General features: G+C 43.4%; 1 protein-coding gene across 1 annotated transcript in view; it reads left to right on the plus strand.

Annotated features, from left to right (window-relative positions):
• The window catches only part of XPR1 (xenotropic and polytropic retrovirus receptor 1), a 209,739-nt gene that overhangs the window by 138,043 nt on the left and 54,975 nt on the right, over window positions 1–16,721 (plus strand). Inside the window, exons 7-9 of the mRNA XM_004598637.4 lie at window positions 158–239; window positions 13,219–13,409; window positions 13,604–13,783. Coding sequence (XP_004598694.2) covers window positions 158–239; window positions 13,219–13,409; window positions 13,604–13,783 — 453 coding nt within the window. The remainder of the gene's footprint in view (window positions 1–157; window positions 240–13,218; window positions 13,410–13,603; window positions 13,784–16,721) is intronic.

Below are 16,721 nucleotides of genomic sequence, written 5' to 3' on the forward strand. Positions count from 1 at the left end.
TCATGTGTTGTAGGATGGGGAGAGATGGATGGTCCTCTGGTTTAGACTTACAGATATGCTGCTTATAAAATATATTCATAGCAGAAATTTGGGGCTCCATGATCTAGTAAGCCACAGTGTGCTGCCGGGTACCCAGAGTGCTGTTTCTCTGTTACAGCCTGCACCAGCATGGACTACTTTTAGAGTCGGTCTCTTTTGTGGAATATTCATTGTACTGAATATAACGCTTGTGCTTGCCGGTAAGTAGTTTCCGTTTTGAATTATTCATGTGTAATGGTGTGACTGTGTCATCTTCTGTCCATCTGTAATGAAGCAAGCATGCATCTGCCAGTTAGCCAAGAGGAATAGGTTGAGATTAGGTTTTGGTTTTTGTAAACGATATGGATTTTTTCGTTGTTGTTATTTATTTTTTCTCTCTTTGGGTAAGGTTATACTTTCAAGCATTGCTAGTGTTTTTATCTAACGTTTTTATCTAACGTTTTTTAGAACTCAGTAATCAAGAACTTTATCTTCCAACAGCAAAGGAGGCATAATCTTATTTAACTCTCCTCCAAACTGACAAGCGTCTCAGTCGTATGTCGCATTATTGATGACTACTTCCTGAAATACTTACACATTTTTTATGTATTTGAAAGGAAGCAATATAGAGGGCAGTCTTTAATCTCTTGGTTCATCCCCGAGCATGGCCCAGTCCAGAGCCGGGTGCTCAGCCACTTCCCACGTGGGTGCAGGGCCACCTTCCGCCTGAGAGCTGGCTCGGTGGGGCAGCTGGACCTGGAAGGGGTGCCCGTGGGAGACTGGTGTCATCGGTGGTGACATAGCCCACTGCATCATGGGATCCCAGAGCACGTTTTCTGGGGCTGTTGTTTGTGTTTTCTTTGTGGAAAGTCCGTACTCTGCTGCTTTGTCCCGTGCAACTTCGTTATCAGTGCTTTCCCAGCATCCTTTGCCAGCCATTCCTTTGATTGTGACAGCGAAATGGTAAAGAAAGCAGCTGGGCTCAAATCATGAAATTTACTGTTTACATTCATTGCCTCCCTAGGCAATCTTATTCAGCCCTTTAGCTATAAATACCACCTACGTGCTCATGGTCCAAAGTATACATCCTCTCTCTTCTGAATGATATTTGAAGTCTAATAGGTATCTCAAACTTACGTACACACAGAACCCCCTTTGACTGTTACTCCTAGGTATGCTTTCTCTGCTGTGTGATACCATCTTTCATCCCATTTCTGATTAAAAACTTCCGGCGTCTCTTCCCTCTACTCCATCTCCAGTGCCTTTAACAAATCCTGTTGCTCGGTCTTGCAGAAACTGTCTAAATGTAATCACTTCTCACCTCCTGCACCAGCACCGTCGTCATCTATGCAGATGTTTCTTTTGTTTTGAGGATTTATGTATTTTTTTTGGAAAGGCAGATTGACAGAGAGGAGATACAAAGAGAAAGATCTTCTGTCCGTTAGTTCACTCCTCTAGTAGCTGCAACAGCAAGAGCTGAACTGATCTGAAGCCAGGAGCCAGGAGCTTCTTGTGGGTCTCCCTTGTGGGAGCAGGGTCCCAAGGCTCCGGGCTGTCCACTACTGCTTTCCCAGGCCACAAGCAAGGATCTGGATGGGAAGTGGAGCAGCTGGGACATGAACTGTAACCCATATCAGGTCCTGGCATATGTAAGGCAAGGATTTAGCTACTAGGCAACTGCTCTGGGCCCACAACCATTTCTTTTTTAGCACACCTCAGTAGCACTTCTGAACTTGTCTCTCTGCAACTACTCCTGTCTCCTCCTTTTGCGGGCCCTGGGACTGTTGACCGGGCTTGCTCCAGGCCTTTTTTCTCTGTGTGAAGGGATTCAAGGAACAAGCCTATGGATGCATGGGAAAGCACAGTTTGTTTAAAAGGACAGTACACGCTCATACTTGAGAGTGATGAGGCTCTCTTGATGAGACAAGAATTGCCGCCCTCACCAAAGGTGGAGTTTTCCTGTTATAGGGCAAGGAGGTGGAACCCTAATTAAATATTCCAGTGAGTGGGAGTTTGGGGCAGAACTTGATTATTAACTTGGGGGATTTCGAAGGTGTTACTGTGTCTGCATGTGGAGCTTTCATGTACACGTGGTCCTCTCTAGGCAACCGGTCTCTGTACATCATGGGAGGTAAGAATCAGGAGCGCCAAGAATGGGTGTTCAGAACCAGAGTCATGTTGGATTGACGTGGAAGGTTTGAGTGATACAGGACTGCTGGCAATCCCTCAGCTCCTTTGCTTATGAACTGCCTCCCTCTGCACGTTGCTTATAATCACCAGTGTCCTTTTTAAATATGTGTTAGGTCACAGCGTTTCCCTATTTAAGATCTAGCCATGGCTTGTCGTGCAATGAAACTTGAACTCCTTGCTGTAACTTACAGGACCCTACGGGATCTCAGCTTCCACCTCTGGGGGCTGTTGACTTTATATCCATTGATCTTGCCCCACACTCAATTTCATTTTGTTTCCAATCATATTTGATTAATGCTCCTTAACTGCACCAATTCCATTCTCTTGTAAAAGTTGCCCAAGGCGCTTCCCCAAGATATATGCAGGGGTGTACTCTCATTTTCTTCATTCAGGCCTCTACCCAAATTCTGCCTTCAGTAAGAGCTTTCCTGATCGCTTGTACTAGGATAGTAAGATACTCTGTTCTGCTCCTTTGTGTCTTTTAAGTCTACACTAGTTTCCTGAGTTCTTATAATTACATAACATTGTATATTATGCTTCTTGTTAACTATCTTTCCACTGGAAAATTCTTTATTTCTCACGCTGTTGTGCCTTCTGACCTCCATTGTATCTCTAACATCTGGAATACTTCTTAGACTGTAAGAGGGACCCATAAAGTACTGGGAAAGTAGGAATGGAGACGGAAGCAAGTGATGCAGAGGAAACACAAGTGACAAAAAACAGACATAAGATCTCAAAGCTTCTTGCAGACAAAAGCTTTTAATTTAAGGGCAAAGAGTCTGTGTAATTATGCTTATGATGGTAACTGAATCAGTAAGCAAAAATTAATTTCTGCATGATGAAGTTTGAGATGAAATTGACTTACAGACAGATGCTACTTTTTGGGGAAAGATTTGTTTTTGTTTGAAAGTCGTAGTTATAGCGAGAAGGAGAGACAGAGAAAGAAATCTTCACTAAATTACTCCCCAAATGGCCACAGTAGCTGGAGCTGAGCTGATCCAAAGCCAAGAGCCAGGAGCTTCTTTATGTGTCACCATTGTGGCAGTAGGGCCCAAGGGCTTGAGCCGTCCTCCATTGTTTCTCCAGGCCGTAAGCAAGGAGCTAGATGGGAATGGAGCCAGGCTTCAAACCTGTACCACATAGGGTGCTGGTAACATAGGCTTTGACTTAACCTACTACTCAGGCCCAAAACAGATGTTACTTTTACATGTTTATTTACTTATTTTACTTGAAAAGCAGATTGAGAGAGGAAGAAAGCAAGCTTTCATTTGTTGGTTCACTCGCCAAATGGCTGTGATGACTGCGGTGGCTGCAAGCGGAGGAACCCAGGATTCACTGCGGTCTCCCCATCAGTGTCAGGGACTCAGGGACTCAGGCCATCGCGCGCTGCTCTCACTGATGCAGCAACCAGGAATCCAGCTGGCATTCTGATACAGGCTGCTGAAATCCGAAACAGTGGCTTCCTCGTGCTCCAGTGGTAGCCCCAGCCTGCAACGAAACTTGATTTAAAAATAGATAATGCTGAGATCCCTTATACTTTGTTTTGGACTTGTAATGATCTTAATAATGCCAAAACAGGTATTTTTTTTCCACTGGCATGCTTATTTTGTATTCCAGAGAGCATGAATTTTTTATTTTTGCATTTCAGATCCCTGTAGTGCCAAGCATAGAGCAGATGTCTGAGAAATAAGTTACTGAACTCATTATTTCTCATAAATATTTTTCTTAAGGCTTTAAATTGTGTGTGATGAAATTATAACTCAAGTGGTAATGGCTTCTGGTGAATATGTGAGTTTTCACATAGCTGACTGTATTTTTGTGTTTTGCTTCCCACCAGTTACTCAAGGTCAACTTTACTATTATCTACACTAAGCTCATGGTTAATACAATGAAGATTTATGACCATATTTGAAATGTTTATTTAGGCTGAACACAGTCTATTGACATGGAAATTTTCCAATTAAAAATAATTGTGTAGGTTATCAAGCTAGTTGTTGTGGGGAAAAAAAACCCTGTGTTTTTTTCCTAGCTTTAGCAAATCTGGATTTTAAGACCTCACTTTGGTCAGTTTCCTCATGTGCTTAATGAGCTTAAATACCTTAAATTTATAGAGTTGTTTTAGTTCATTCAGTAAGTAGGTTTTCTGAGTCTCCTGACTGCTTGGTCATCATGAGTCTGAAGACAGAAAAGCAAACCTCCTAGCTTGTTAAGGTGATCATACCATGGACGTTGAGGCGTGGATTAAAGTGGTAGTGATAGTACGCAGTAAAAGCAGGTCTGAATGTTCCGAGTGGGTTGGAGGAACAAATGATTTTTTCCAGTTGGCAGCGTCAAAGAAGACTGTTTGGAAGCAGTGGCATTATGGTAGGCAGTGGTGGGATGAAAGGCTCTCCAAAGGAAGGAGTCTGAGGAGCAGGGAGATTTTGTTGATCTGGGGTGAGATTAAGGGTGTAGGAGGATGGGGTTGGTTACTTTTTATCTTCTGTCTCCAAATATGAGTTTAGTGTTAGCATTATCATTAAAAAAGACTTAAGCAAAGCTGTTTGTATGTATGTGAGAAGAGACACAGTTAATTTAAGTAGATTGGTATGCTAATATTATGATTGTTGCAGAAAATAATTTGATAGTATATGCAAAAGACTTAAGTGCAATCAGTTTTTTAAAGGTGCAGGACAAATTGAAGTTTACTGTTCTTAGTGCCTGTATATGGCATTTGTGAAGCAGAGCGATGCCTTTTGAACCCGTGTGGTTTATGCGTTTGGTGTCAAGCATTGTGTTCTCTGACTTCAGAACCCCGCTGTGTGTTCCGCAGGGGAGTGCTTGAGTAGTAGCTCCAGCTGTCCTCCTTAGTCACCTGCCAGTGGGCGCTGAGACGCCAGTGCTGAGGGTCTGCATGCATGCGCAGGCAGGATCCTCTCGCAAAGCTTCACATAAAAATAATATGCACAGTTGCTGTGACTTCTCAAAGGGACATGACCTGAAAAATCACACATTCCAGATACTGAATGTCATAGTAATGTAAAGTCGCCTGTTTTGATTTTTATGTGAGATTTGTTTTGTGACAGACATTAGCGATGTTTAACTTAGTGCAGTTACATTATGCTATACTTATGTATTGATTTATCTGTGTAAGTCAATATAAGGATATGAAAACAGGCAGTGGCCTTATTTAGTATTTAGTAACAAGAATGTAAATTATTAAAGTCTGGAGAGTAATTGTATTTATAATCATAGTCACTTGGATGAAGCCATATTGTGTGGGTAGCTGTAGTTGATCAAGATAATCAAGATAACGTGGACACTGGAGCAATGAAGCGAGCCAGGGGAGTACTCGTTGTCATTTTTTTTTATAATAGCAAAAAAAAAAAACCCACAAAAACCCTCAGATACCTCCCATATACCTACTTGCTGTCCGTCCCCGAATGTCATACATTTTAGCAGTTGTTTGAACTCTATGTAAATGAAATCATATAATGAACATGTTTTGTGTCTGCCACCTTCTGCTTGATATTTGTGAAATTCATTTATATTATTTTCAAGGATTTATTTATTTTTATTGGAAAGGCTGATAGAGAGGAGGAGAGACGAAGAAAGATCTGTCCACTGATCTGAAGCAGGGAGCTGGATGGGAAGTGGAGCAGCTGGGATTAGAACCGGCGCCCATATGGGATCCAGGCACATGCAAGGAGAGGGCTTTAGCCACGAGGCTACTGTGTGGGGCCCCATTTATATTCTTTATTATTATTATTATTATTATACTTTGACAATCTTTACATAGTTAATTAGGGTAAAAAAGGTTCAAGGGCTATAGGGAAGTGGGTAAGACTATTATTTCCATATTGTTTCCTTCATGTTTAAAGGGGGGTATTAAGCGAGAAGACCCACCCAATTTCCCACCCTCTCCATGTCCCCGATGTGGGGCATGCTCTGAGGTTCTTGCTCAGGTGGTTTTGATGGTTCAGCAATTATGAATCGTTGCCAGTCTTGCCACTCTGAGCACGATGAGGCCATTGGAGGATCCACTGGTTGACATAGTCCATCATAGAGTCTCCGTTTGCCCAGTATTTCGCTGCCAACATATAGCTGAGGTGGTTCATTGACCTGTTCTGTCTTCTGTCTTTTCTTTGTTAGGGTTCTGAGTCTGGCATTTCTATTGGGGAGATCTCCAAAGAAACTTTGTCTGAGGTGTTCTCAGACCAGATTCTTTTTTTTTCTCTCTCTCTTTTTTTTTTTTATTGTATTCTTGTTGACAATCTTTACATAGTTAATTACGGTAAAAAAAGGTTCAGGGGGTATAGGGAAGTGGGTAATAGTATTATGTCCATATTGTTTCCATCATGTATCTGAGGTGAAGGGGGAAATTGAGGGAGAAGCCCCACTCAGTTTCCCACCCACCCCAAGTCCCGGATGTGGGGCATGCTCTGAGATCCTTGTTCAGGTGGTTTTAATAGTTCTCCAGTTATGAATCGCTGCCAGTTTCGCTCGATGAGGTCGTCCACTGATTGACACAGTCCATCATAGGGTCTTCATTTGCCCAGTATTTCGCTGCCAACATATAGCTGAGGTGGTTGATTGACCTGTTCTATCCTCTGTCTTTCCTTGGCTAGGGTTCTGAGTCCAGCAGTTCAATTGGGGAGATCTCCAAAGAAACTTTGAGGTATTCCCAGACCAGATTCTTGTATGTTCAAGCAAGCACAGGGCCCGGCACAGTCCATCACCACGATCATCTGGTGGTTTCAATTGCTGGGTTGGTTCTGTTTTCAGTCCCGACTTGCACTGGAACCAATGGGTGTTGCAGTCCAGTCTGATTCTGCCCAGCACATACTTGGCCCTCACATCAACCAGTGAGAGCTGCAGCCTAGTCGGGGTGACCCACCAGACCAGATTCTTGTATGTACTAGCAAGTACAGGGCCTGGCACAGTCCATCGCCCTGATCAGCTGGTGGTTGCAATGCTGGGTTGGTTCTTTCTGGTTTCAGCCCCAACTTCCCTGGAACCAATGGGTGTTGCAGTCCAGCCTGGTTCTGCCCAGCACATACTCGGCCCTCGCATAAACCAGTGGGAGCTGCAGCCTAGTTGGAGCGACCCACAATAACCCCCATCAGGCCCGCCCCCTACCCTGGTTTGCCAGTATGTGTAGCAGTAGTCCAGTCTGTCCCACACCCCATTCAGCTCTCATACATGCCAATGGGTATTAAAGCTTTGTTCCATCTAACCAGCTCTACTATGCAGCCCACACAGATGCTGTTGGGTATCTGTCTAGCCACCCCAGACCCTGTCCTAGGTTTTATGCCCTCCCGTGGGAGTGGTAACCCAAGAGGGAGGAGCCCACTATTTTATATTCTTATATATAGTTTTCATTGTTATGCTTATAACCTATTTTTCCTGGGTACATATATACTAAAAATTACTTACATTGAGTAGTTCTGATTCCAACGAAGATCTGGGTTATTTCCAGTTAGAACGTGATCACAAATAGCATTGCAATTTTAACATTCTCATTGGCGAATAGTTTATTCAGGCACTGTTGTGAGAGCTGGGCCTTAGCTTAGTGCATATTTTTTGTGAATAGACCAAATTTCTCCAAAGCGCTGTGCTCAGTTTCATTCATATCATTCCGCTACATCATTCACTTTTTAAAAAAAAGATTTATTTTATTACTTTTTTTTAAAGATTTATTTTTATTTTTATTACAAAGTCAGATATACTGAGAGGAGGAGAGATAGAGAGGAAGTAGAGCTGCCGGGATTAGAACCAGCGGCCATATGGGATCAAGGCGAGGACCTTAGCCACTAGGCCACGCTGTCGAGCCCTATTTTATTTTTATTGGAAAGTCAGATATACGGAGAGAAGGAAAGGCTTTTTGGGTAGTACTTCTCCTTAGGGGATGGACAGCAAGTATGCATATGGTAGGTATCTGAATGGTTTTTAGGATTTTGCTATTATAAAATATAAAGAGAGGAAGATCTTTCATCTGTTGATTCACTCCCCAAGTGGCCACAATGGCTGGAACTGAGCTAATCTGAAGCCAGGTGCCAGGAGCCTCTTCTGGGTCTCCCACGCGGGTGCAGAGTCCCAAGGCTTTGGGCCGTCCTCAGCTGCCTTCCCAGGCCACAAGCAGGGAGCCGGATGGGAAGGAGGGGGCAGCCAGGATTAGAACCAACACTGGTATGGGATCCTGTCGCACGCTATTATAGGACTTAAGTCGCGAGGCTACCAAGCAGTGCCTCATCACTCATTTTAATATGTTTATGCTATCCCACTGTGTAATTTAATTATTAGTATTTAGATAATATAATTTTTCTAAACATTCACAATTGGTCGGTATCTGGTTTTTAGGAATTTGCTATTATAAAAAATACACAGTATGATAGCAGGTGAAAGTGTGGTAAACAGTGCTTAAGGGAATCAGTGCCTGGAAGCTTCTTGGACGCTGGCCTTGCTCCATGCGCTGATTTGCTTTATCACTGCTCATCGTACTGCTCCTGCTTTTATCTGCTTTCTGTATGTAACACCTGAAGTTTATGGTAGGGGTTGGCATTGTGGCCCAGTGGGCTAAGCTGCTGCTTATGCCTGCAGCTCATGTCGGAGCCTCTGGCTCAAGTACTAGTGACTGCTTCTCTGGATAGCTACTAATGTGCCTGGAAACAGCAGGTGCCTACATGCTTGGTTCCCTAATACCTACGTAGAAAACCAGGTGGGTTTTCCTGGCTCTTGCCTTCAGTCTGGCCCAGACATGATTTTGGGCTAAAAAAGGACGTTTGTATTAGAAAATGAATGAGTTGTGTGAGTGCTGATAGAAATGAAAAATTAAAAAAGAAGAAAGCTAAGTAGAAAATGAAATTTTTCACGATGACTCTGCCCAGCAAGGGTTGTTACGTGTTAATCTCTAGTCAACCTACAATATTTGTTTCAGTGATGGATCTTGTGTTCACTGGCTCACTCCCTAAATACCCGCTACAGGGCTGGTTTAGCCGGAATCTAGGAGCCCAGACCTCCATCATATTCCCCCATGTCGAGCCATTGTCCGGCTGTTTCCCAGGATGCATTAGCAGGAAGCTGGACTGGAAGTAGGTTAGCCAGGGCTCAGCCAGCACTCTGTTATGGAACACAGACACCCCAAGCAGTGGTTTAACGTTCTGTGGCATAACACCTGCCCTGTCAACTTTTTTGGCTGACTGTAGAGCTCAAGGATATTATTTTATTCAGGATTATAGATTTTAAAAACCTTGGGGATTTTCTAGTTCTTACTTGGATTTCATAAACAGTACGTTCGAGGCTGGCGCTTTGCTATACTGTGCTATGCCTGCAGTGCCAATATGCCTTATGGGTCCTGGCTTTTCCATTTCAAACCTAGCTCTTTGTTTATGGCCTGGGAAAGCAGTGGAGAATGGCTCAGGTCTTTGGGCTTCTGCGTTCACATAAGAGACCCACAGAAGCTCCTGGCTGCATGTTGGCTCAGCTTCAACTGTTACAGCCGTTTGGACAGTGAAACAGTGGATGGAAGAGTCTCTGTTGATCCTCTTTGTGTAGTCTGCCTTTCAAATAAAGCATTTAGAAATATATTACATTTTCCCTTTCATGTCAGTTTTCTTCGTAGGTACAGAATATGCTGAACAGGCTGTTTATCTTGTTTTTGTGCAGGACCACAGGTGTGAAGTAATCAAAGTTAGAAAATTTTGGTAGACCGGAGCATGTCTGTCAGTATTTGTAGTGAAACAACTTGAAGCATGTACCTAACAAAGGAATTGGTAACAGCATCTTCAGGCCTATTTATTATATTTTCCCACTGCAGTTGTTTGTTTATTTCTTTTAGATGAAATTCACATAATGTGAAATTAACCATTTGGAGTGGCTGATTCATTGGCATTTATTACATTCTTATTATTGTGCAACTAGTTTCTACTTTCCAAGAGTCTTTGACACTCCAGAAGGAAAGCCCAGACTCCGCTCCCTCTCCCAGCTGCCGGCTAGTTCCCGTCGGCCTCCCGTGTTTATGAGTTACCTGCTGTGAATGTCTTATGGACATGGACTCATACTCTGCAGTGTGCTGTGTCCGGCTTACTTTGCATTTGTGAAGATTGTATTATAGCTCCTAACTCTGCTTGTTTATGACCGAGCAATACTCTATTTTAGGTCCATACCAGAATTTGTGCATGCCTGAATTAGTTGATAAACATTCGGGTTGTTTTCCTCCTGGCTTTTATAAGTGGTACAGCTTACATGGCTTTGAGTACCTATTTAATTTGCTGGGAAATTGCTGTCTAGAGGCTGCACAATTTTCTATTTCCATCAGCAGTTAATGAGGGTTTGGTTTTCTACAAATTCTGTCCAAAACTTGTTATTTTCCAAGCTTTTTTGTTTCCCTGTTTTTTTTTTTAACTCATTGAAGTGAATATGAGATGCATTTTGTTTTTGACACATTCTCTATGTTCATATTAAGTGTCTTTACATTTATTATTTTATGTGGCAAAATGTCTACCCGAGTCCTCTGCCCATTTGTAACAGGATTGGTTGTCTTTTTCTTTTAAATTATTTTATTTATTTTAAAAGCAGAGTGACAAGGAGAGGGAGATGTGTGTTCTGGGTCACTCCCCAGTGGGTGCAGTGGCCCAGAGTGAGCCACCTGAAGGCAGGAGCCAGAAACTCCATCCCTGCTTGCCAAGTGCTTGGGCCAACTTCCGCTGCTTTCCCCGGAGCACTAGCAGGGAGCTGGACTAGAAGAGAAACAGCTAGGACTTGAACCGGGGTCTGTATGGGATGCCAGCATTGCAGGTGGCAGCTCAATCTATTGCTCCCTAGAATGTTCAGCCCCCCGTTAGTCTGTTGGTTAAGTTCTATGGCTTCTTTACCTGTTGTGGATAGTAAGCCCTTGTCAGGTGTCTGAGGGACACTTGAAAAAGTTCATTGAAAAAGCAAATGGCAAATAAAATCAGCATAGATTTCAGCCCTTTTGTTGCATCATCATCAAATCTTTTTTAGTCACATTTTTGCACCAACCTTTTCAAGTACTGTCATATATAAACTTCTCACTTCCTTGATATACAAAAGCTTTTAATGTTGATGAAGCCCAATTTAGTTATTATTTTTTTGTTGTTTGTAATTTTGGTGTCATATCTAAGGATCCATTGTTAAATATAAAGTCATGAAGATTTACTCTGTTCTTTCCTAAGGCTTTTGGTTCATAGATGGAGGCCTTCGGTGTGTGTTAGCTGCTCTTTGTGAATGGTGCATGCTAGGGCACCCAGCTGGTGCTGTTGCGTGTGGCTGTCCAGCAGCCCAGCACTGTTGTTAAAGACGGTAGTCTTTGCACTGCATCTTCTCAGCACTGTTTAAAAATTAAGCAACCATAGGTGTGTGTTTATTTTGCAATTCTCAGTCACATGATAGATTCAAAATCAAGCAACTTGATTTAGTGGTCTTGTAAGCAGGTAAGGATCTGGCTGTTATAAAATAAATAAGTTGGAGTTGGTAGAGTGAAAGAACAGGGCATTTCAGTGAGTAAGAGCAGCATTAAGAAAATGTGAAAAACAGTAGGACCCACCAGGAATTGAGAATTCATGTTTAGAGGCACTGTGAGTAGATTTGAGAAAAATTACTTAGAGACTGAATTGTGAACTTGATAATCAAGGCTTAGGTATCTGAATATTATTTTTAGACAGCTGTTTAATAATAATGATTGTGAACGTTTGCGTGGGTGTGGAATGCCAGTGTGCTCAAAGGTGTGGATTTTAGAGCAACACTGGTTGTGATCAGTAACTTAGTAACCCTTAGCGAGTTACTCAATCAGTCTGTTCTGATTTCCTTGTGAATCAAGTGGGCATAGCTTTAATAGTCCTTTTTCAGTGATTGAAGAATTATATATAAAAAGTAACAGAACAATGCTTAGTGACGGTATTCTACAACTATTATTATTTATGAAACATATAACTTTTCTATGGCTTTCATGTATACTGTTTCTTTTCATTCTCATAGCACCAATGTGAGGTGGGTAGATATTACTGTATTTTTAAATTGATTTTTTTAATTGGAAAGGCTGTTACACAAAGAGGAGGAGATACAGAGAGAAAGATCTTCCGTCTGCAGGTTCACGCCCCAAGTGGTCACAACAGCTGGAAATGAGCCAGTTCGAAGCCAGGAGCTTTTTCTGGGTCTCCCATGTGGTGCAGGGTCCCACTGCTCTGGGCCGTCCTCGACTGCTTTCCCAGGCCACAGGCAGGGAGCTGGGTGGGAAAGGTGCTACTGGGATTAGAACCGGTGCCCATATGGGATCCTGGATGCAAGGCAGGGACTTTACCACTAGGCTACCATGCCTGGCCCTCGGTGTTACTTTATTTAGTCCGTGAAGAAAGCAAAGCCGAAGTGTCATGATGGAATTCCCCTGCTGGCTGATTTTTGAGTTCTAAATCATTTCGCCATGGCATTCGTATATAATTTAAGTAATGAATGGAATGACATACTGAAAGTTATGTTAAAGTTACGTTTTAGGAGAATTATTCTAGTGGAATGAATAAAGGAAAGAACCTGAGGTTAAGTTTATCAGGCCGTTGGAATAATCTCTGTAGGTTTTGCTTATGAAAAAACTTCCTGGGCCTGGCGTAGTAGCCTAGTGGCTAAAATCCTCGCCTGGCTTGTGCTGGGATCCCGTTTGGGCACCAGTTCTAATCCTGGCTGCCCCACTTCCATCCAGCTCCCTGCTTGTGGCCTGAGAAAGCAGTCGAGGACGGTCCTAAGCCTTGGGACCCTGCATCTGCGTGGGAGACCCAGAAGAAGTTTCTGGCTCTTGAGTTTGGGTGCGCTCAGCTCCAGCCATCGTGGCCATTTGGGGAGGAACCAATGACTGGAAGATCTTTCTCTGTATATCTCCTCCTTTCTGTAAACATGACTTTGCAATAAAAAAATAATCTTTAAAAAAACACCAAAACTTCTTTGCTAAGATTATATCATTGAGAAAAATATAACTAAGGAGACTTCGTAGATTTTGTAACTAACCAATTAATTTTCTTTCAGCTATATTTAAACTTGAAACAGATAGAATGATATGGCCCTTGATAAGAATATATCGGGGTGGCTTTCTTCTGATTGAATTCCTTTTCCTACTGGGCATCAACACATACGGTTGGAGACAGGCTGGAGTCAATCATGTGCTCATCTTTGAACTTAACCCCAGGAGCAATCTGTCTCATCAGCATCTCTTCGAGGTAATCAAAGCGAGACTACCTTGTGAATAGTGAATATCGTGTGTATTAACTGCGCAGCGGAGTCACTGAGCACTGGGATGCAGCTTTTACCTGAAGATGAATGTTGGCTTAATAATCAGTTTGTTTTATTGACGATGTTTCCGACTCATGATAAAGGTAACACTTTTCTCGCTTTTGTCTCCTCCCCTCTCCAGATTGCTGGGTTCCTGGGCATACTGTGGTGCCTGAGCCTGCTGGCGTGTTTCTTTGCTCCAATAAGTGTCATCCCCACTTACGTGTATCCACTCGTCCTTTATGGGTTTATGTTTTTCTTTCTAATCAACCCCACCAAAACTTTTTATTATAAATCTCGCTTTTGGCTGCTGAAATTGCTGGTAAGTTGAGGCGCTTGTGTGGCATTTTTGGACTTTGTTGTCATTTGTCCCCCTCTGAGTGAAGCCGAGGTTGCTGCCCTACACCTCTGCCGGGGCCTGTTGGGGGGGGGGGCTGTTGGGGGGGGGCCTGTTCCCGCGGGGCTCCAGGCACGCGGAGGGTCCGCCCGAGACTGTGCAAGGCACCCGGCCTGCGAAACTCTCCAAATGGAGTATGACGTGGCTAAAAATTGAAAAAAACTTACAAATTGTTTTACCACTATGCCAATTATTTAACTGGCTATGATAATGCAGAAAAAGTGTGGAGTCTCCTTTTTTAAAAAAAGTGATGAAGCTATTTCTACTTTCCTGTTAAATTCATGCTGAGATGGTCAGTTCTCTGAAAAAGGTAGGAATATTTTGCCAAATTGCCGCATTTAATTTAAGAAGCTTTGATTCTTGCTCTTAGTAAATTCACTTTCTTCTTTCACTTGTTCATGATCTTAAAATTATTCAGACTAAGCAATAGGATACAGCATTTCCTGGGAAAATGATAGTCATTTTTAGCAATTTTTAAAAAAGATTTATTTTTATTGGAAAGCCAGAGTCACAGAGAGAAGAAGAGACAGAAGTTTTTTCATCTGCTGGTTTACTCCCCAGGTGGCCAAAGCAGCTAGAGCTGAGCAGATCTGAAGCCAGGAGCCAGGAGCTTCTTCCAGTTCTCCCATGCAGGTGCAGGGTCTCAAGGCTTCGGGCCGTCCTTTGCTGCTTTTCCAGGCCAGAAGGAGGGAGTTGAGTGGGAAGTGTACTAGCCAGGATACAAACTGGCGGGCATATGGTAATCCTAGTGATTTCAGTGTGAAGATTTAGCCATTAGGCTATTGCACTGGACCCTTTTTTGAATTTTTAAATAAGATTTTGGTTTGAAGGACACAGTAACAAAGAGAGAGAGAAAGGGAGAGGGCAGTGGAGGGGAAGGTGGCAGAAGAAAGAGCAAGAAGGAAAGAGAGGAAGAAGGAGGAAGAAGGGAAGGAGGAGCTTTTCCATGTGCCAGGTCACTTTGCAGATGGCTAAGGCAGCTTGGGTTGGGGCAGGTCTTTATGCAGATCTGCCAGGGGAGTTGCAGGGCCCAGCCACCTCCACTGCTTTCCAGCTGTGTCGTTAGGGAGTTGAGTCAGAAGTGGAGCGGCCAGGACTGCTGGGGATCCAGCCTCCCGGGCGGCAGCCTCAGTGCACCTGCTGATTGCTCAGGGAGGCTTTCCTGCTTGGTCCCCAGGGAAGCCAGTTCTGTTTTGGAAACTGAGATTGTGTTTATAGAATGCTAAGACTGTGAGTTAGTTAATGGTGGAGATTCTGTAATTACGTTGTTCAGTGTCCATACCAACTTTTTGGAGTTGCCACACAGTATTTTCTCTTTTTTAACCCTCCACCCTGTAAGTATACCTCCTTGGAAATGTAGGTTTATTTCTTTGTCCTTTTGTATATCCCTGAAGGTTAGCGAATTTTGTTTTGTTTTTAGTAATACATGATTAAATTTTCAGTTGAAGATTGCAAATGCCCTTCCCTAGTAAAGAAGAAAACACCCAACAAATAGCAGACAGTTTATGTCCCAGCACAGGTTAGCATTTGTAACAATCAGGAAAAGAAAATAGAGGTAGGCGTTGTGGCATTGCAGGTTCAGCCACTGCTTGCTTCACCGGCCAGTGCTGGTCCTGCTCCTGCAGGTTCCCATCTGGCTTCCTGCCGATGTGCATCCTGCAAGGCATCATGTGGTGGGTCCAGTACCCTCCCCCCCCGGGCATTGTTTATGGGAGACCCAGATGGAGTGCCGGGCTCCTGGCTTTCGTCTGCCCTGCCTCTGTCTGTTGGTGACTTATGGGGAATAAACTGGCACCTGGGAGATTGATCATCCTCTCTGTGTGTCTTGCTTTCTAAGAAATGAAAATAAGTGAATAAAGCTTAAAAAAAGAAAGACCCAGATTTCCATGACAGTTCTTTCTTAAATTTGGTATATATTATTTTTTTTCCTTTTTGAAGATTTATTTATTTTGGAAGTCAGAGTTATAAGCCAGTGGGAGACACACACACACACACACACACACACACTTTGCATTTACTTGTTCACTCCCCAGATTGCTGCAACAGATAGCACTGGGCCGGACTGAGCACGAGTGACGTCTGGGTCTCCCATGTGGTGCAGTGGCCTCGGTGTTCTGATGCTTTCCCAGACAGTTCAGCGGGGAGCAGCATGGGGCGTGGAGGAGCCGGGACTCGAGCCTGTGCCCACATGAGATGCCTGTGTTGCGGGCAGTGGCCTCGGTGTTCTGATGCTTTCCCAGACAGTTCAGCGGGGAGCAGCATGGGGCGTGGAGGAGCCGGGACTCGAGCCTGTGCCCACATGAGATGCCTGTGTTGCGGGCAGTGGCCTCGGTGTTCTGATGCTTTCCCAGACAGTTCAGCGGGGAGCAGCATGGGGCGTGGAGGAGCCGGGACTCGAGCCTGTGCCCACATGAGATGCCTGTGTTGCGGGCAGTGCTTTACTCACTGCGCCATAAAGCCAGCCCCTGGCTTGGACTTCTTGCGAGAATTTCACCAGAATTTTTACTGAAAATTAAGACTCTTCCTGTTTCCCTCTAATTTCATTTGCGAGAGAAAACAAAACAGGACAAAAGAAATGACTGTATCGTTCCCTTTAAGTGTTGGCACCGCAAGGCCCGACTTTGAGTTTGACTTGTGACCTTAAATGAACAAAGTGTTTTCATCCATCCTAAGGTTATTGTCGACATTAATACCTTTTGTCATCTATCAAGCATATTTTTTAGTAGAAGGTTATTTTTGAGACAGAAGGAAAAAATTCAAGCCGTTGTTTCTTCTCTCTTGATTTTTATACTAAAAATAAAGCATTGCCAGCTCGTATGGTGTAAGATTGCTGAGGTTTTATTACTGTATTTACTTTATAACT

Source organism: Ochotona princeps, chromosome 2, assembly GCF_030435755.1.
Source record: "Ochotona princeps isolate mOchPri1 chromosome 2, mOchPri1.hap1, whole genome shotgun sequence".
Classification (NCBI taxonomy): domain Eukaryota; kingdom Metazoa; phylum Chordata; class Mammalia; order Lagomorpha; family Ochotonidae; genus Ochotona; species Ochotona princeps.